At 48.3% G+C, this 19,931-nt stretch overlaps 4 protein-coding genes across 4 annotated transcripts; 2 read left to right on the top strand and 2 right to left on the bottom strand.

Annotated features, from left to right (window-relative positions):
• Nucleotides 1-4,639: 4,639 nt before the first annotated feature.
• Nucleotides 4,640-4,957, bottom strand: FTJAE_5832 (uncharacterized protein; the record flags this gene model as incomplete). Its single annotated transcript, XM_037352382.1, has 1 exon — nt 4,640-4,957. The coding sequence occupies one exon, from the start codon at nt 4,955-4,957 to the stop codon at nt 4,640-4,642; it is 318 nt and encodes a 105-aa protein (XP_037207086.1).
• A 12-nt stretch (nt 4,958-4,969) lies between these two features.
• FTJAE_5831 (modin) lies at nt 4,970-9,265 on the bottom strand (the record flags this gene model as incomplete). The annotated part of the gene is made up of 6 exons (XM_037352381.1): nt 4,970-5,607; nt 5,663-5,709; nt 6,207-6,231; nt 6,491-7,117; nt 7,165-8,786; nt 8,832-9,265. 6 exons carry the CDS (start codon nt 9,263-9,265, stop codon nt 4,970-4,972), a joined length of 3,393 nt encoding a protein of 1,130 aa, XP_037207085.1.
• A 1,144-nt stretch (nt 9,266-10,409) lies between these two features.
• FTJAE_5830 (micromolar calcium activated neutral protease 1 (capn1)) lies at nt 10,410-13,327 on the top strand (the record flags this gene model as incomplete). The annotated part of the gene is made up of 5 exons (XM_037352380.1): nt 10,410-10,566; nt 10,614-11,128; nt 11,181-11,477; nt 11,526-11,733; nt 11,784-13,327. The coding sequence occupies 5 exons, from the start codon at nt 10,410-10,412 to the stop codon at nt 13,325-13,327; spliced, it is 2,721 nt and encodes a 906-aa protein (XP_037207084.1).
• A 1,676-nt stretch (nt 13,328-15,003) lies between these two features.
• On the top strand, nt 15,004-19,496 carry FTJAE_5829 (uncharacterized protein; the record flags this gene model as incomplete). The annotated part of the gene is made up of 6 exons (XM_037352378.1): nt 15,004-15,445; nt 15,580-16,706; nt 16,753-17,019; nt 17,066-17,669; nt 18,430-18,906; nt 18,958-19,496. 6 exons carry the CDS (start codon nt 15,004-15,006, stop codon nt 19,494-19,496), a joined length of 3,456 nt encoding a protein of 1,151 aa, XP_037207083.1.
• Between the last annotated feature and the right edge of the window lie 435 nt (nt 19,497-19,931).

Below are 19,931 nucleotides of genomic sequence, written 5' to 3'. Positions count from 1 at the left end.
ATATATATATATATATATGCGTATAGAAGAGCATCTCCTATTCCTACCACTTTGTTGCAACAACGCCGTCTGGCTGTTGAGCTATTGCTGTTGAGATGGTCGTAAGGCTTCTACTTAGTGACTCAATAATTGTGAGCACATGAAAGGAACGTGCCAGAAAGGTTTCGCTATGATGTCTCGGTGTCGTATCAACTTTGAGCCGTCACTCTCGGCGTACTTGTTGCCCAACTTGTTTGTATAGCCCGTAGGCCCCATTGCCGTATCAGCTGCGTCCCAGATAAAACCTGGCAAATGACACCTTATCTTTTAGTGCGAAACTCCCTGAATTGGTAATCCTGTCGTGCAGCCAGTCCCCAGCATGAATCTGTCGAACAGGTTCCGGTCCAACGGGAATAGAAGTTCCATAATATGGTGGATTTGCAGGAAATTCTTCTCGGGTTATACCTCCTCTGATGGGCTCTTCATTCCTTCTCTGACGGGTTGAGCCAAACCTTCAGGGATTTCACTTCCAACAACCCGAGCCATGATAGGGGGTGCCTAACCCCACGTCAAGCTGCGGGCGGAGGAGGATACTCATGTCCTGTTCGATTCGTGGCCCGTCATGGCTCAGGTGAGCTCGTATGCGCAGATTGGGCGAGTCCAGCACCAGATAGATTCTGTAATTCGAGTCAAGGGGGTCGATGGCCGTTAGCCACTTGAGGAAGACTATCAGACACCGTGATTTGTTATTCTTAATGGATTGGGTTTGGTGAACTCCTCCAAATCTAGGTCCCCGGTTGTCCTGATTGTATAGAGCGTAGGCCACGGCAAACGGACGAGTCTTAGGTCACGCTACAACAGCTGCCGATGTAATTGAAACCCACCAAAGAACAGCTGGTGAAGATTCTGCCACTGAAGATAAAGCCCACAACGGTGATTGTGGAGATGGCGCCGATATTGCCATTGATTGTGGAGAGTGCACCATGGCTGCTTGCTGTTACTCGATATATATAGGCTCTCTGCTGCTGGTATGTCTTTAGTCTTTTGCCAACTTCGATATCGACTATGCTGTGGCTCGGGCTGACGCAAGGTATGCATATCGCAGTAGTTACTAGCTTTAGAATCTATAACCCTATGATTGGAGTCGGACAAGAGCTACGAACTCAGCATAGCCGTAGCAGTTCGTTCCTTTATAATTAGAAAGGATGGATTGATCAATCAACGCCGTGTCTTTCCACGATCTGGTCGTCCGCAAACTTCTCAAAATGTCAAGAAAGTCTCGAGATGGATTGTGTCCAGTTCCGGGCAAAGGAACAGCGTTCCTTCTACGCTGTCGTCAGGGCCAGTTTGACGGCAAAGGTGAACAGTACAAACCCCCGGTTTCTGAGCGGGCCGTATATGTAGATCTTCTTCCTGCTGGATATTGCATGGCGGCGCTGTTGGGTAGCCTCCATATTGAACCAGCCACTTCTCGATTGGGCATGACCACTTGTCTCTTCTGACATGTGGTCCCCAGGTAGTACCAGCGGCCCAGGAGTAACAGAGTGTCACATGAGATCTACTTCAGCATTTGGTTGAGCGCAGACTTCAGTTCCAATCATTGCCGTCCGAGGGGAGGGGTATACCATCCTCCCTTCCGGCAGCAACGCTGGGATCGTCAAAGAGCACCGGTAAGAAACAATGAGAAGGTCGAAATGAAAGTTCGCGGGCCAAGAGAATGAGTGGTGAAACTGAATTCGGAGTGTTGAATGTCTGTGTTGTCCAAAGGGCCACTGGGCATGTTCTGCACAAAATACCAACTCTGGCCGGACATTTGTAATATGCGACGGCGATGCTTCTTAATGCTCTTTCCACGGAGGATGCCATGTCTCTTGCGGTTGAATCACCCTTTGACTTGTCGGTAACAGTGAGTGCATCGTTGGCAGTCACGGCAAAGATATTGAGCATATCTTTCCAGTATCCATGAGCGACACCATTCTTGGCATCAAACTATATATAAGTTTACCACGAATAAGGGGGGTGGCTATGGGTTCTGGCGTGATTTCCAGTTCTCAGGCCTGGAGTCTGTCGACGAGGCCAGCAGGGGATTGACTCAGTGAGAATGCCGGTAGTCTTAGGTTTTGCAACACCTGAGGGTTATCCCTTTGAAGATATATAGGACTTCCCGTTGAATGGCCGTTTTTGTTTGAAGTCTGCAGTTGTCTTGGCTGCGCACAGATAATACGCTTGTTGCTAACAAATTCATCCCAAAACGCAATATGTGTTGACGGACTTCTGCCTGGGCTGGTAAAGGCTTTTGTCTAGTCTTATTGCCCGGTTATATATATAAGCAGTGTCACCTGAGCACTGGTTGAGTGCGACATGACTCTGGACATAACTCTCAGGCATCGTTATTCAGGTACCGATCTGGGCGTGCTTTCTTGTAGTCTTGCGGGATGTTGTTGAATTCCATTTGATGGTCTTGGAATCGGGGCGCGTATCTTCCTTGTGCTCGCAGTAGGCTTCAACCACAGTGATGTGCGAGAGTATTGTGATGCTTGATATACCCGACCATTGACAGCTCCTTTCAAGGCTTCGGCTCTCATCTTTCCTGGACAGGGTTGTTGCTGGGAAAAGAAGCTTCCTTCGCGAGGGTCAAGCCTTAGATAGTGATTGCAAACCATGTTTCACAGATCATTTGGCGTTTGAGTGATAGGAAAGCTAATCGAACGCTGCCGAACAAATATATAGTCCAGGGATGTATAAAGCTCCTCTAATCTTATGACCATGGAGTCTGAGGTCCAGAGGAGAAACTAAAGGCCTAGTCTGGCTTTCTCACAGGTTGTACTGCGTGGCGGGGACCATCGAGGTGCATGAAGCGAATGCCCGGGAGATCGAGGTGTTGATGGCATCTTGACATTCTTGTATCATTGTTAATCATGAACATAGACATTAATATTGGGTGGATTACTTACCATCTTGGCTAACAGCCCCTTAGAGTACCTTGATCCATTTCTTGTCTTCAGCCATGAAACCACTGTTGACTGTCTTTCCAATGTAAGATCTGTTTATATAATGGCAACCTGCAGCGACTGGTGATTTGGCTGAAACGATACTATGATGGACATAGTAGGTTGGTCGTAAATACTGTACGCTTCCGTTGGTGAAAAGACGGTATAGAAAAATGCCTATCGGATCAGGTCAGGTCAGAAAAGCAACAGTCAAAGTTGCCTCAAGTAGACTTTCTCTACGAGTCACACATACCTACTGAAGTGTCGGCCACGCGATCAATCAACAAGATTTGGCTGCATCCTTCAGAGTCGACCGATTGCCTGAATCTGCGCTCCCATGTTGATAGGGTACTCCATGATGATCCCGTCCCAGCAGGCATGACGGGAGTTGATGTGAGTTTACCCCCAAGCTGGGTGGCTTCATCGAGGTGATCATGCAGCTGGCTGGGTACGTGGCCAAGTTGAACTTCTTCACTGCCGCATTCCGCTCACCCTGCGAGTGCTTGCTCTGCATGGTAAGGGTGCCGATACCCAGTGCCTCTAGCGAGTATCATCCTATATTATGAATGTCAGTATGGGCGCGGCTAAGAGAGAAGGGGTTGAAGCCACCCTTTTCGAACTGCAGCTCGAGGGGGGTTGACTCGAGCTGCGATAGGGTCGACTTGCTCAACGTACCAAGGCCGAAGCACTTTCGGATGCCCCAGGCAAGAGCAATGATCATCAGAACCGACAGAAGGACTTCAGGATCGATCGAAATGGTCAACATATATACTAAGAAAAACTCAGCAAAGACTGTCCTAGACTGATCCAGAGCTCAGGCTAGACTTACCTAGTTATTTTCGTTGCTTAGGGTCAAAGTCCCAGGTTTCCTAGACTCCTCTGGCAGACATCTCGCAGTCTTTGTTAGAGCAGGAGTTCTCTTTGTCGAAAGGTTAGTATTGCAAGGAAGGCTAGTGAAAAAGTAATATAGTTACCTTGCTGAAGCTGTTGAGTCCGAGGAGTCGGTGACAAGGACTGCCGTAGTCGCTTCTTGTACTGATACCGTCATCGGGTGACAATTCGAAGGCGTCATTCTGGGCGGATATATATGATTCTAGATCAATCACAGCCACTGAGGCATGAAGAGATCTTGAATAAGACAAAGAAAAAGAAAGGAATATAGACATATAGATGTCCAAGATGTTGTCTGATGTAACTGGGCTTGGTTGTGAGTTGACTGAGTTCTAGCCCGGGAATCTCGGGGTATTTATACTTTTCAGAGACATGCTTTACATAATCGTGTTTTCACTTGCCATCATTCCATCATATGATGGCCGTGGTGTTTTCATCAGTTTGCCCAGATTCTGCTTTCTGCCTAAGCAAAGAGCAAATATTTATGTTGGGCGGGTTGTTGCACAATCAAGTTTCCTTCAGCATTATAAACTACAATTACAAACTCAATCTTAGTATCCATGCTAGGCAGCATCATACTGGTTGCGTGTCAAACCCCATTCTTGCAAGGCTCTTTGCCAAATAACTTCCACAGTGGCTTCCATTCCACAAACAAATCTGACCGAAAACTTGAACAACAATTATTGTCTCGCCAATTCTGCATCTTGTTGCTTCCCTGCTTGACAAATGACAAAGTCATTGTGCTAGGCAACCTCCCTGTCGCTTCCTGTGGTAACCGTTCACTCCCCAGACCCGTCAATTCGTCGTCGCTTTGATGGACTTGCGGAGTCCTGTTCCGGAGGAGGCGAGATTGCAGAAGATGTTGCTGATGATCTCTCAAGCTTCTTGGTGTATTCTCGTTCCTTGGCCGCCCAGTGCTCGGCGACACTACGCTCTGCCTCGAGCTTTTCTTGTAGTTCCTCGGCATTTTTCTTGTATATGTCCGACTTCTCCTTGTAAAGGTCTCTCTTTCGCCCTTGGACCTTTCGCATCAGGTCCTGTGTCTTTTGGAATTGTTCCATGAGTTCTTTTCGCTCTTTCTCGAGTGTAGTCTCCATTTTGTCTAGTTTCTACATGTCGGTGATGGTTTCGATGTCGCGCATATCCTGAGGTGTGTCTTCGTCTTCTTCCTCCTGTTCTTTCTCTCCCTCTTGCTGTTTGTCTTTCTCTTCACCTTCCTTTCCCTGTTCCTCGTGTTCCTCTCGTTTCTGTTCCTGTTGTTGCTGTTCCTCTTCACCTCCATCCTCCTGTTCTTCCTCTCCTTCATTGACTGCATCATTTCCTGCTGAGGCCTTGATCACTCGTTTCCTGGTCCACCTGACTGTCTTGCCCATGAAGAGCTTCATTTCTAGCTCTCTATCGTTTAGCATTGGATAGTACTCGGGGCCACGCCACATGTTGGAGACACCCCAGTGCTTGGCGAACGCCTCTGCCATGGCTCGGACATTTGAGTCGTCAGGCCATAGGGCTTGTAGTACGAGCATGTAAGGATAATAAAAGTGCTCTGGTTCTCTTTCATGACCTTTTCCTTTGATATACGCGTAGAACGGATGGTTTGATGGGCTAGTGCGTTCTCGATAACTTCGGTGAAGCTCCATCGCATCGATAGTCCGCTTTGCAGCTTCGGCGCACATTCGGGGTTTTGCTCTTTCGAAAGCGCTCCAGAGCAATCTCTCCTTAGATGACATCTTGGTTCGATTCTCGGGATCTATGCGCCTTGTTAATACCGTCACGCTGTTTTAGCTTCGGATGGCTTCACTCACTCATCTTTGTTTGGGATAGTTTCGCCTTGGAAACTGTGTGGTTCAGGCTGCGTCGTGTCAGAAAGGCTGCTTATGTCTTCTGGAAGTTCAGTATATATCTTCGTGTCTCTGGAAGAAATTCGACGGTGAAGTCAGAGTTCGTGTTGGGGATGAGAAAAGAAAGAAACTTGAACGAAATGAAGGAAGAGTTGTTGTGATGAAGCGAGCGTGTGGCAATGAATCAGAGGCTCGCGGGTCTACTTCTTTTGCATGCGCATTGCACTGCAGAACTAAGGAGTTAAGCTTGGCTGTTAGCTCCTGTTCTCCAAGCCTTGATAGGATTTAGAAATAGTTCTTCGGGTAAGAGGTCAATTACTGATCTACAGGTTTCCGCTCTATTCTCCAATGGTACTGTATCCTCGACACACCACAAAACTCCTAAATAGAAGTCTACAACAACATATCAACCACATTTTTCCATGCCTCTACTTGAATATTAGTTTTATCAATACCGGATTCTGACATTGAGGCTGTCTGAGATAGTACCCAGCATCTGACGTCTTACTCCCCCTCAAAGTAAGGTGCAGATGCTGTTGCAAAGAGAGTATGGGCATGCATTTCTATATCAACGTCTCTTTATTTGCATCCTCTTCCTTCCCTCAAGACTGTAACTCTATACCATCCGCACAGTCTTTCTGCATTTACTCTATGATCATCCAATTGGACCTCATCCCTAAGAGATATAAACAGGCAAATCACTCCCAAACAAACTCCCCTTCTGAACCTGCACATCATCACGATGAAAATCATGCAACATAAGCCAACAAATCATCCTCAAAACAAAAGTACACCAGACTTCCTTCGCAGCACGAAGATACGCTGCATACTCAGCCGTTTGGGCCGCCTCCCCCTTGACAACCTGAAACTCGGAATCTGCGTTCTTGAGATTGAAGAACGTCATTGATGCTGACCTCAACACGGCGGGGAGAATTTGTTGGAAGTATGTTTTCATCAGGGTGTCTTCTTTGTTGCTTCCGCTTGCAGATGGGAATGTTGATGTTGAAGAGGGGTTGTTCATCTGGGAGAGAAGTTCCTCGAAGTGTGCGCCGACAATTTCTTGTCCAATAGTTGCTCGCTGACTTGCATGCTTTGGTAGAGTATAGTCTTTGAGTGAGTCGTCAAGTTCGTCGAGAACAGAGTGCAGTACATCCTGTGCTTGCCAAGTGTAGCTCTGAGGGGTGTCATCTCCTGGTCGAATACCTGTCTTCGTAGCAAAAACTGTGTTCACATAAAGCGATAGCTTTCCGTTCGCCATCTCGGGATCGCCGTGGAGATATCGTTGATATGCAGCCAGTAACTTGGGGAGGGAAAAGCCTTTCGTGCTCCAGACGCAGTAGCAAGGGTTGGAGATATATCTGAAGCAGAGATCCTTGATGTGAAAGACTTGGCCGATCATGCCTATGAGCTCAAAAGTAACTAGAATTGTCAGAGCGGTTAATTTGAAGTGTGAGGTGAAAGCTTACCTGGAAAGATGTGAGACGTCACAGCTCCATCTCTCAAGAAATAATTAACCGCCTTGCGTCCACATCCAAACGAGCCCAAGGTCTCTGCAATCTCCGTTCGATTCCCCAACCCAACATATGGCCAGTCATACAGCGAATTACTGCTCTTATACTCAGGATGACCCTCAGTAAAAATCGTAGGAAGTTGTCCAAAAGCAAGTCTCGTCACCGCTTCCGTCGGAATCGTCCTATTCCCTTCAAACACAGCCTTCTCCAACGCTTGGAAGTGGAACATGATCCCCAAACCACTGATCTTGTGGCCTTTGACGAGAAATCCATTGCCTTCAGCTTGATAAACGTTGTGGAAGGTGTTGAAGTCTTTCCAGTATATACCCAGCATAGCGAGCATTTCTATCAAGCTGCTCATCGTGGTGGTTGCGTAGGGACGGTTTATTGATGGGGGCATGTCATCCCAGCTTTTCTTCTCGCGTTGCAGAGCGACGTTGAGCGTGTGTTTGCCAGCGATGGATGTGAGTATTGCTGTAGCGCTTGCGGGTCGAGGCCTCAAGCCCATGATCTGCTGCCTCGTCCAATTCTGCGATTCATTTTCCATCTTTTGTAAGCTCGATAGTAACGCAAGCCAGGTTGCACGCTCATTCTTAATGAAGCGCCCTGTCTTGGTGAATGTACCGGTTGGCGGTGGCTCAAGATCAGTCCATGTATCATCAAGACTCTTTCTCGTTCCATCAATGAAGAACACGTCCGCTTCGTCTATAGGTCCCTTGGCGGCCTTCGAAGTAGTAACAAATATGACGGGGACTTCGAATTGAATCTCCGTTCGAAACTCTTTGGGTCGCCAGGCTTTGGTCCGGGATTGATGCCACCTCCCCATGACGTTCTCACCACAATTCGGAGGCGATCTGAACTGCTTCAGCGAGAATGGCGCTCCTGGAGGAGGTTCCACGGGGGACTTGACCACACTTCTTGTTGTGATGGCTCTCATGAGATCTCGGGATATGCGTTGGTTGCCACTCATTTGGGTGTAAAACTCGGGGTGTTGAAGTTCCGTCCTGCTCATGATTGGAAAAGCTGACAGAATGGATGAGTCGTCGGCGAGACTGAAACTTGTCATGACCGAGCCTGTGATGGAACGGCCGTGGGAAGAGTGTATTGAGAAAGCATCTGTTGAGTTGTACACACGCTTGTAGACGCCTGTCTCCTGAAGCGCTGCTTCAAACTCTCGACGTGGCGGTGAAGTCGTGCCGTTGCTCTCGATCTTCGTCGAAGTTTCCGCTGAAGTTGAGCGCTTGAGTTTCGGCATTCCTAATTCTGGAACACTCGATGTCGGAAAGCTGAGTGATCGCTCTGCGCTTGCGTGAAAGCCACCCCATTCATCTTGGTCGTACTTTTGTGATGTCGCTACTGAATTAGTTTCCGTGGCATCATCTTCTTTCAAGTGATACAATGTCGGAGCCATGGATGATCGGTTTGAGGGGATGAGAGTGGAGTTGTCAGCGATGAACTTGTTGAAGAGTGCTTCGAGGCCTTCGATTCGTCTCTGGGTTGCTTCGCTGCTGTTGAGGACCGCATCGATCTTGAGTTCCAGCGCACGCTGTGATTCCACGATAACAACGTCTGACTCGCTACCTCTTGTTAGCGCCTCCAACATCTTGAGTTTAGAGACTTACCATTGTAAAATGTTCAAGATGAGAGTAACAGAGCCCTTGTGCGCCTGAATCTGCCGAATGTACTTGACAACATCATCCTGCACCCTCAACCACTTGACCCGATCCCATCTCGTCAAAACAACTTTCCCATCTTTATCCAACGGCTTCAGTGTCGAGATGAGCTGATCACACGTCTTGATCAATTCACTGATCGTGACAGTCGCATCATGAAGGCCAACCGACATCTTCGCCGCTTTCGGCACCGAATCTGGATCATCGATCAAACTCTTGAGGCGCTTTATCGCCCAATTGATCTCCTTTGTCTCAGCGTGTGCCCAGAATACTGTTCGGGGACAGTCTTTTATGCTGGTTTTGACGACGTCAAAGGTTTTGATCACGGCGGCTGAGACCGTGAGAAGGCCTGCGACGCCGCTGGCGATGCTGAGAGGGTCCATGGTCGAGAGGGAGAGGCGAAGATGAACGACATTGCGAAATTCGTTGCGGAAGGTTGGGGGCTATAGATATGGGAAGAGTGTTGAGCTGAAAATCAGGCTGTGGTTACTTAGATACGATAGGGCAGATGATATGCAGCTGTTGAGCGATATTGTCTCGATGATGTAGTCATTTGCACCATTGGCTTGGCGTAGACTGGAAGATTAGTCTGTCTGGCTGACAAATGAGGGATAGTAAGATCGATCATCGGAAATGTATCTAGCATGGGTCGATTCTCATGCATCTTGTCAGAGTAGGACTGTGTCTTGTGCTTCTTGTCCTCAGTTTTCTTTCTCTGTGTAACACTGGCGAGAGATGACAGCAGATGGGTCAAACGAGAGCAAACAGATTATGCGTTACGTACTCACCTGAACTGCAAGACATGTCACATGTTGAGGCTAGGAACATGCATGGTCTACAGTAGTTTCAATAGTTTGTCTGTGTTTGTGGTTGTGCATGTGAATAGTCTAGGGTGGCTTGTTACACCTCATCAACAACCTAAGCTCAACCACAACCTTGATACTAACAAACCAAACCCCCATGGACACAAACTGAAACATTAAAAGGAAGCCTAAACTCATCGACAATCCTTCAAGATGCACCCTCAACTTGGCATCACCCCAAGACCTTCCAATACAGTATTAACGCCCCGTGCATGCATCCAGCCGCAAAATACAAGGATCCCCAAACAACAACCACTCATCTGTCCCTTTTCCCCTCTTTCCCCAGCCCTACAAGCCTAGGTGGGCTGACATGCGGGCACGCTACAGGGGTATCGCGGCCCGTGAAAATGGAACTTTTGGGGGCTAAGCTCCATCGTCGTTGGACACACAGCTACTACAGCTACAGAGACGGGCGGGTAGAGCGACGCCCGTTCTGGTTACATCTTTCTTTTCTTCTCTTTTCTTACTGCATGGATGAGTGTTGCATCTACCGTTAGGGGTCGTTTTGATGAGTTGGCTGCTTACAGCTGAGATGTCGTTAAGCGCTGTGTTTTCTGGGCGTGCTTGAGGATAAAAGGTCAGCAAGTTCTTCTCTCTTCCTGTCCTTCTCTTCATTCTCTTTTCATGTCTTTATGATTGTTGTTTGTTTGAATAGTCAAGCAAGATGCCTTCATCTTCTTCCTCTAGTTCTTCCTCCTCAAGCCCGTCGTTTGCCGAGATTGCGTCTGGCGTCGCTGATCTCGGCGACAGATCAAAAGTCACGCCTCAGCAAGCGATTGACAAGTTCTGGAAGCAATTCACCACCAAGAATCCAGGCAAAGGTACCCAATCTCCTCACTCTCAAAGCAAGCATGTACTAACTATACAGCAACTACTGTCATTCCCTCAAACACTTACACTGATCTCGCCGCCAAGAGAGGCAACCAAGTAACCACCACAACAACCCAAGCATCCTACGAAGACGCCGCAGCAACATGCCGCGCCAAAGTCGAAAAGATCGTCAAGGAGTGCCGTCGCATCAACAAGAAGTATCGCGATCCCCACTTTGACATTGAGGTTGATCTCAAGCTCTACCGCAACGACTGTCTGCACTCTCTGTCCAATGTTGAGAACTACCAACCTGGTGAGGATCTCCGTCCGCAGAGTGTGAAGCGCGTTGGCGATATCTTTGAGAAGCCTTGTTTTTACATTGATGGGCCTACTGCGAATGATGTTAGACAGGGACGAGATGGTGATTGCTGGCTCATGGCGGCGCTGTGCACGCTTAGTGAGAAGCCTGGTTTGATTGAGCGACTCTGTGTTGCGCATGATCAGGATGTTGGTGTCTATGGGTTTGTGTTTTATCGGGATGGAGCTTGGATTTCTGAGATTGTTGACGATTTCGTAAGTTTCTCGCCTGTTTGTGTATCGCGATACAGAACTGACAAACCTCCAGCTGTACCTCATCAAGCCGGACTATGATGAGGGGTACTTTGACAGGATCCTCTTCGACGACATTGAACGCGTTGATCCGGATGAAGCCTATCGTCGCATCTTCCAGTCCAACAGCAGTGCGCTCTACTTTGCGCAGTGTCAGCATCCTCAGGAGACTTGGCTGCCCCTTCTTGAGAAGTGTTACGCCAAGGCTCACGGAGATTACGGTGCGATTGAGGGCGGTTTCGGAGGCGAGGGTATTGAAGATCTCACTGGTGGTGTCACCTCTGAGCTTCTGACCACTGATATCCTTGACAAGGTATGTTTCACAATGATAATGCGTACCACAGTATTAACGAGTGTGTAGGAGTACTTCTGGAGGGAAGAGTTGCTCAAGGTCAACCAAGAGTTCCTTTTTGGCTGTAACACCGGCATCTGGGGCCGTGGCTGGGGTGAGCGCAAGGGTATTGTTGAACTCCACGCCTACTCCATTCAGAAGGCTGTCGAGATCGATGGCAAGCGACTCCTCAAACTCAAGAACCCCTGGGGCAAGGGTGAATGGACCGGTCCATGGAGTAAGTCACCTCAAATCTCACCACAATGAACAAATGCTGATCATTTGTAGGCGACGGCTCAAAGGAGTGGACTGCCGAGTGGCTTCAAAAGCTCGACCATCGCTTCGGCGACGATGGAGACTTCTGGATCTCGTATGAAGACCTACTTAGAAAGTATCAGGCCTTTGAGAGAACCCGTCTCTTCACCGACGACTGGCGCGTCAGTCAGCTCTGGACAACAATATCTGTCCCTTGGGCACTGGACTACCACGACACGCACTTCTCCTTCACCCTTTCCAAGACTGGTCCTGTTGTTCTTGTGCTCGCTCAGCTTGATGACCGTTACTTCAGAGGTCTTGAGGGCCAGTACATGTTTGAGCTGGGTTTCCGTCTTCACAAGGCTGGACACTCCGACTACGTCGTGCGAAGCCAGACACCATACCGCATGACGCGCTCCGTCAACGTTGAACTCGAACTTGAGGCTGGCGACTACGAAGTCCGCGTCAAGATCAACGCCACCCGCAACCAAGATATCCTGCCTATCGAAAAGGTCATCAAAGACAACGCCAAGTCTCGTCGCGAGAAGCTTCTCCGCATCGGTCTCGCTTACGATCTCGGTCACTGTAAGGGTCGTTTCGTCGAGACTCCAGAAGAAAAGGCCGCTCGCAAAGAGCACGAGGCCAAGATCAAGCAGAAGAAGCGAGACAAGATCAGGGCAAAGCTTCTCAAGGAACGTGAAGAGGCTCACTACCTTGCTACACGACAGTTTGAGCGGGATGAGCATAAGAGACTCAAGAGAAAGGAGAAGCTTGCTTTGAAGAAGGCTGCTAAGAAGGCGAGACAGGAAGCTCGCAAGGCTGAGAGAGCTGCTATCAAAGCTGAGAAGGCGGCGAAGAAGGCAGCTGAAGCCGAAGCTAAGGCCAAGCTTGAGGCAGAAGAAGCTGCGAAGAAAGAGAAGGAGGAAGAGATTGAGGCTGCGAAGGAAGAAAAGGTTGAGGCTGGTGAGGAGAAGGCTGAGTCCAAGCCTGAAGAGCCCATGACTCCCGAGTCTACCGCAGACGACGACTCGAATGAGAAGGAGGATGTCAAGGAAGCTGAATCAGCTGAGCCCAAGACTGATGAGAAGGGAGCTGAAGCCGACGCCGAAGAAGAGGAGGAAGAGCAAGACATCGAGAGCGAACCCGAAACCGACGTCGAAAGCGTCGGCACACTCCCCACCCTCGCAGACCGCGAACTCTGGATCCACGTCGACAACTACACGGGCACCATCTCCTCCGACAGCGACTCGGACAACGAATCCACCACCTCCTCCAGCAGCTCCAGCTCCGAAGCCGAGAAAGACCCCTGGAACGCCGTGGTCGTAGCCGGCATCCGCATCTTCCACACCGGGCTGGGCGAGGGCGAAGACGACAGCGACATCAACCTGAAAGTGATCAGACCGATCCCCTTTGGGAAGGATGATGAGGAGGTTGATGTTGAGAAGAAGTGCAGTACCAAGGTGTTGGATGTTGATGATAGTGCTAAGGATGCTACGCTTGTGGGGGATGCGAATGAGAAGATTCGGTTTATCAAGGGGGATGGGGGGAAGAGAAGAACTGCTACTAGTTTGTTCTGATGAGGATCGAATGATTTGGATAGGTTATGATAGCGAATCAACACTTTGGTACTGGGAATGTGTTTGTATGTGGTGGTCAAGTGTCGCGTGCTAAGTTAAGCTTGAATCTACGCTTACCTTTTTAAGATTATAAGGCTGAAACGACGACGACGACGACGACTCTGATATACAGCCTGTGGAGAAAATTGCTCAAGAGAACCATTCTTACGAATTTCTTCTGTCTTGTCTAGTCATTGCAAAAGGTCGTCAAAGTTCCTGGTGAGACCACAAAGTTGTCATATGTAGCTCTGCTTACAACCAACCTCTACCCACCCAGACACATTTCTTGCCAAGCTTGAGCAGAAGCATGATAGAGATCAATTATTAATTAGTGATCACATCAATCCGATCGCCCTTCTTCATCTCAAAGGAAGAACTTTAGAAGCCAATCCCGTCAGCTCGAGCTTACATATGTATTTATCCTCGAAAACGTCCTTGATCATCATCTAAGCCACGATAGTGGACAACACTAACAAACCGGGGGTCCAAGTATCTCAAAATAGCTCCCTAGCTCCCGCGACTTCTCACTCTCGCCTTGACGCAAACATACAACAACCGTAATAAAGTCTCCGAAATTATGCTGTAGCATCACCAACAGATCATCAGTTCATCTTGTAGCACACGACGCGAAGCTTTGGCATGCTGACGGCATTCAACAACCATGCACTCAACGAGGATGCCAGAAATACCTAGTCTAAGAACCCCCTACATTTACTCAACCTTTTTTGTCGATTGAGATTTAGGATGTAATAAAAAAGGACCATCAGTGGAGACTGTCAGCAACGTCAGATCCACAATTTAGGGAATCAGAGGCGAGGTGCAGACAGTTGCACAGCCCTACTGTCGTTGTCCGGGGGAGAAGAGAAGCATGAACTGATCTGTTTGCGAATAGAGGTTGGTATTTAACTCTTCAATCGAAGCATTCATCGACGTTGAGATGTGAAACATGACCGTTCTTTGACGTGGCTGATAATGCCGAGCTAAGATAAGATCTGCAGGCATGATTCGCATTGCATTGCATTCATCTGGGACATTTTCCAAGAGGGACGGTAACACAATGACGGATACAGACGAGACAATTAAGTAGGCTATATTTACAGAGAGACAGACTCAGACTTGCTGTAACCGAGCCTCGCGATCGATCGTAACTTGTCCACTCAGACTTCAGTCAGCCTCCCTTTTAAACCTGAACAAAGCTCAGCCTTACTGCAGCTAAGCTATATATCCCTGTATAGTAAGTAAATTGGGTCTGCATCATCTTCTCAGCAATCCTTCATAACCAACAGTCTTGGCAATTCTTATTTTCCCTCGTTGACCTCAGCTTCTTCTTCACTGTAGAGGGCTAGGTTAGGTTGTCGGTGTATGAGGCCCAACCGTGCACAAACACATCCGCAATTGAGTCTTCGCCGATCTAAAACTTGGTCTCTCTTTGTGTCTTACATCCCTTCTCCCTATACCGCTTGCGCCACCCTTCGCCCAGCGATCCCTGCCGAAGGAATTGCACCCAACCCAACAACACGCATCACAATCTGACAGGATTTAGCATGGGTCCCTCATCCCAGCTTCTCCAGGTCCAGTTTTGCATTCCCCTTCCATAAACAAAAAAAGAAGAAAAAGGGAAACCTGCCTTTCTCGCAATGGCCGAGCCAGAGGACATACACGCTCGCAAGCCCTCCGGTATAAACATATTCGGCATCTCTGGCAGCGGCTATCATCACTTAATGCCCCACGAAATGGCCGATCTTCACAACCAGCCCTCGCCGGATGCAAAAATGGGCAGCGGCAGCAGTCCTCCCGAGACACCGCATTCCTTTCATAACCTGCTCGGCAGCCACCCAGCGGGGAGTTCTTCTTCAAGTCCCAGAGTCGCTGCTGATTCTCAAGGCACGCCTGAGCCGTACTCTGAGATTTGGGCCCCGTCTATGCCGCGCGGTGGTGATGAGAAGAAGAGCGATATGCCTAGGACCATGGAGCGAGAAGTCAAGAGTGAGGGAGGAAAGAAACTTCCTAAGATTGTGGAACCGAGGGGGGATGCTATGGATGATGAGTTTGATGATGAGATTTTTTATAAAAAGTTTGGTAAGTTTTCTTATTTTGGTTGAGGGTATGGAGACTTACTTGAGTAGCGGAACCTCCAAAGGGATGTTCAACAACACGAGATATTCACCAGCCAAGATCAAGTTGGCTCTCAATTACTATTTACGTCCTCTCAGTCTACTCAACAGTCGGCAGTGGAATCTGGCTCGTCACAGCAATTCTCCAACCACGATGGGGCCACAAAATCGCCTCTGGCGCATCCCTCTCACCATCAACAGCGACGACCCTCGCAGCACTCCTAGCAAAGACCATCGAAATGTCCTTTGTCACCGTCTTCGTCTCATGTCTAGGCCAAGTCCTCACCCGCAGAGCGTTTATTCGAAAAGCCCATGGCATGTCACTTGCGGAAATGACGATGAGGAACTGGGTTATTCAGCCTGGATCTCTCATTACTCACTTCGAAACACTGCCTTCTTCGTCGTTGACGCTTCTGGGGATGTTATCGCTTACTGCTACTATTGCAGCTGCGTTCTACACTACTGCCTCTGATGCGATGGTCTCGCCAAAGTTAAAGTCTGGGAGTTGGGAGCATAAGGAGCTCATTGGGTATGTGCGCGCGTCGTATGCTAATGCAGCTTATGTGCGTGAGGACTGTCCCTATCTTTTCAACATCACTGAAGATATCCATGCTGCCGAGTCTTGCATGAATGTTCAGTTCTCGGGTCAGTCTTACAGGAATTTACTTAACTATATGAACATGTGGACGAATCTCAATCAGAATGGAACCGAAATCTCATCGGATTTGAAGAAGCGACCTGGTGGAACGACACTACTCCACGATAACACTACGCTGTACTCCTCCTGGATCGAGACAGAACACGGCGATGTTGAAGCGCACTTTGAGGAAACAGGGCGTATCATTAACAATGTCACTCTCGCCCTTCCTCATCCAGGTGTCTACGGCGCTTCCAAACTCAAAGTCAACGGAATTCTTCAACCTGATGATCTTGCGGGAGTGGGAGAGTACACCGTTCGAGCAGGTGTTGTCTCACCATCTGTCAATGTTCTATGCGTCGACATGGATAAAAAGGAACTTGCACCTCTTGTTTACACGACATGGCCTAACGCCAAGGTCAACAACACTGATATTCCTGGTCAAAAGACAGGATGGTCTGGTTGGACGGGTGAAGTTCCCCAACCACTTGATGGGAAGAACAAGGACTATTATCTCAACCGGACTGATGTGGATGATATCTTCAGATGGGGACCCAAGTACGAGCGTCGCCCTCCTGTCTTCCAAATGGTAAGTCATCCACCCAACCCTCAAGACCATATCTAATTTGTCGCAGTACCCCTTTGACTTTAACCTTCTCACCAACGCAACCGTCTATGCTGCCGACGCTATTTACACCCTCGGCAAATCACCCGAGAGCAAAAACTACACCGTCTGCCAACTTCGATCATGGGTATCGCCCAACTGTTCCACCGAGTTCAACATCTCCGGTATCGCCGGTGCCAGCATGAAAGCTCACTGCGAGGACGACGGCGATGAGAACGCCTATCGACGATCATTCCCTTCGGACCAAGGCTGGTCTGCTCCCTCTCTTGACTGGAAGGTAAGTTTCACATCGTCTATTTTATGGACAAGACTAACGACAGTAGTGGCTCGCTGATCAATGGCGATTGTCTATGGATCTAAATGGTGGCTCTGTTAACAACAATGCTTCCAACGCTCGTATCCTCACTCAACTTTCCCTTCACGAACCCAAGATGCCAGCTTCTTATCCCTCACTCGCTGAAGCCCTCGCTGTGTATTCCAGCTCTCTCATCATGATAAGCGCCATCGACACGCCTTTCCGTCACTACTGGGATCAGGACCCGAAAGCATATCCCGAAAACCTCATCCCAGCACCTGGTTTCCCTCAACCCTTCAACGCATCCCTCATCACACAAGAATACACATCCGGACACACCCAGTCATGGCAGAACATCTTTTATGTCGTTCTCGTTCTCGTTTTCGCCATCAATTTATTCTGTCTTGGCTACTTCATCATGCGCTCTGGACTAGTGACCGACTTCACTGAACCGCAAAACTTATTCTCCCTGGCGATCAACAGTCCGCCAAGCAATTCTTTTCACGGTAGTTGTGGAGGAGGCCCTGAGAAGCGACATCTTGTAGTCCCGTGGAAGGTTGCCTATGCGCCGAGCGCGAACCATTTTTTTTTCCAGGACAATTCGCCTGGAAAGGAGACGTCTGAGGGGTTGAGTACGGCGAGGGAATATGGAGAACCGAGAGTGAGCAGTTACAAGAGACTCAGCATGAGTAGGACGTGGCTGTAGATGGATCTGCATGTGTCGTTGTTGTATGAGCAAGTGTTCCAAAATGCATGGTTGGGGAGTTATCATATTCAGCCGGGGATCAATACACTACCACTGCGCAAACGTACATACATATACGCCTTGAATATCGTCTGATCAGATACTTCTTCATGAGACATTGGCTTCTTACACGGTGACGGCATATCAGCTGGATGTTCACCACACCAGTTGCCACTGCCCCGTCAGTTCACAGTATCAGCAAAAGAAGGACATCCTTAATTGCTACTATTGCTTATTTTCTGAGATCTAGCAGTGATCTTTTTCAGTGCTAACTGCATATCCGATATCGGCTAGGCTTTGGCACCAAGTGTTTCTAAATGTTAGTGATTCACCTTCAATGAGATCCAGCATATCATATGCAGGCAACATAATCCTCAGGAGTATTTCTTCTCAATCAACCTCTTCACTCACACATCATAACTTTGATCTTACAATCTCAACTCTTTTCCTCGCTCTTAACCTTTTCTTCACACAAAACGGCCTGTTCAATCTAGAGTTTGAACTAATAGTATAGACTTCTACTGCATCTGATCTGCTGCCCCGAAATTGCTATCAGTAAGCTACATTTCCTTCATTTCCTTTTTTAGGTTTGATACTAACAGATATTACTTCTAAGGTTCTTAAATCCACCTAATCAATCACTATAGAACCCACTGGTGCTTCTTATATCCTCACTGTTGCCCAGTTTGAGCGGGAGATCACCCAGCATGGCGGCGATGTTGCTTGGCGTCGAGCCCAGGTCCAGTATGTCATTGTTTCTTATAACGAGGCAAAAGGTTCCGGGTTAAGGGAACATACAGTACGAGAACTTTACGAGTACATTGTAACTAGTAAATGGGTCCAGCATGCTACCAGTTTAGGCCAGCACCCAGCCTACAGGAGGTTCGTCGGCACTAATAACAACAACCCCAAATCACTCTACTACCCACACTTCTTTATCGTCCAGGCTATCTTTATCCTAAATGGTAGACAAGTCGGCAGTGCTGCTTACCGGATGTACGAAGAGCTTTCAAGACATTGGGGCATGGCTATCACTCCAGACGAACCTTTTTATCCCCGTCTTGCAGACCCCGAGAGGGAGCGTCAACTGATCTTGGGAAACATCCCAGGAGCCCATGTCCCAAGTGAGAGACAATCCACCTCTTGAGACAAACACAAAGGGGACAAGCACAAAGAGTTGAGCGTCCACCTCGAAGCTGCCGCCAAGCTCTCCGCAGAAATCCAGGACGAGGACGAGGTCAAACAACAACGCGCTATGGATTTTCGAAGAATGAGAGATGAGCTGAGGCTCGCTAAGCAAAGAAACTTGGACCTCGTACAAGAACTCCGGGAGGAGATACAGAATCGGCGAAACACAGAGCAGAGCAAACAGGCATTACAAAATCGACTTAAGCAAAAATCAGACCAGCTACAGGATGCGCAGACCCTTCTGCAAGAAACACATCATAAACTTGATGAATCGCGACAACTTTCTAAGGGGCTCCAAGATCAACTGTTCCAGATGCAGATTTTCATCAAGCAACATCAGCAACTCTCTGTGCAGATTTCGCAACTTGAAATACAGCGTAACAATACAAGTGTGATGATGCAGCAGTGCATCAACACCACGGCTAGATCAAGCTCTTCTCGACTCGAAGGGCCGAACGCGGCGGCCAAGCGTCCCGCTGCTGGAAGTGCAGAGGGCGAGGGATCCAAGCGGCCTCGACAGAACTAAGTTGCCAGAGACCAAATTGAAGGCAGAGGTATAGCGAAAGGTTTTATTGGTGATAAGGATGATTATCGACGGGCATGAGAAATTGATACGTAGGACACTGAATGACTGTGAAGTCAAGTCCCAGGCGAGGCGTCTTAGAGAAAAGCATTAATATATGAGTTTTGTTTCCAACTTCTCTTAATAATCCAGAGATATCATATTCCTTCTCCTACTAATATATTATCATTCCAGTACCTTTGGTTCCTGGTTACAGGCGTCCCAGTCAGTCAAGAAGTAGACAAAGGCTACATATATGATTTATTAACTTGTTAGTGGTAGAGAAGTCTTGTAAAGTTCTATTCCGGGCCGATTTTAAGTCCGGTTTACTATAGCACTAATTCTTTCCACATGGTAGGCATTTGCTTCTGCTAAGCCTTCAGCATATCACCAGCAAAC

The sequence above is a fragment of the Fusarium tjaetaba genome (assembly GCF_013396195.1).
Source record: "Fusarium tjaetaba strain NRRL 66243 chromosome Unknown NRRL66243_c0000111, whole genome shotgun sequence".
Classification (NCBI taxonomy): Eukaryota; Fungi; Ascomycota; class Sordariomycetes; order Hypocreales; family Nectriaceae; genus Fusarium; species Fusarium tjaetaba.
This window is presented reverse-complemented; position numbering and strand designations above follow the sequence as displayed.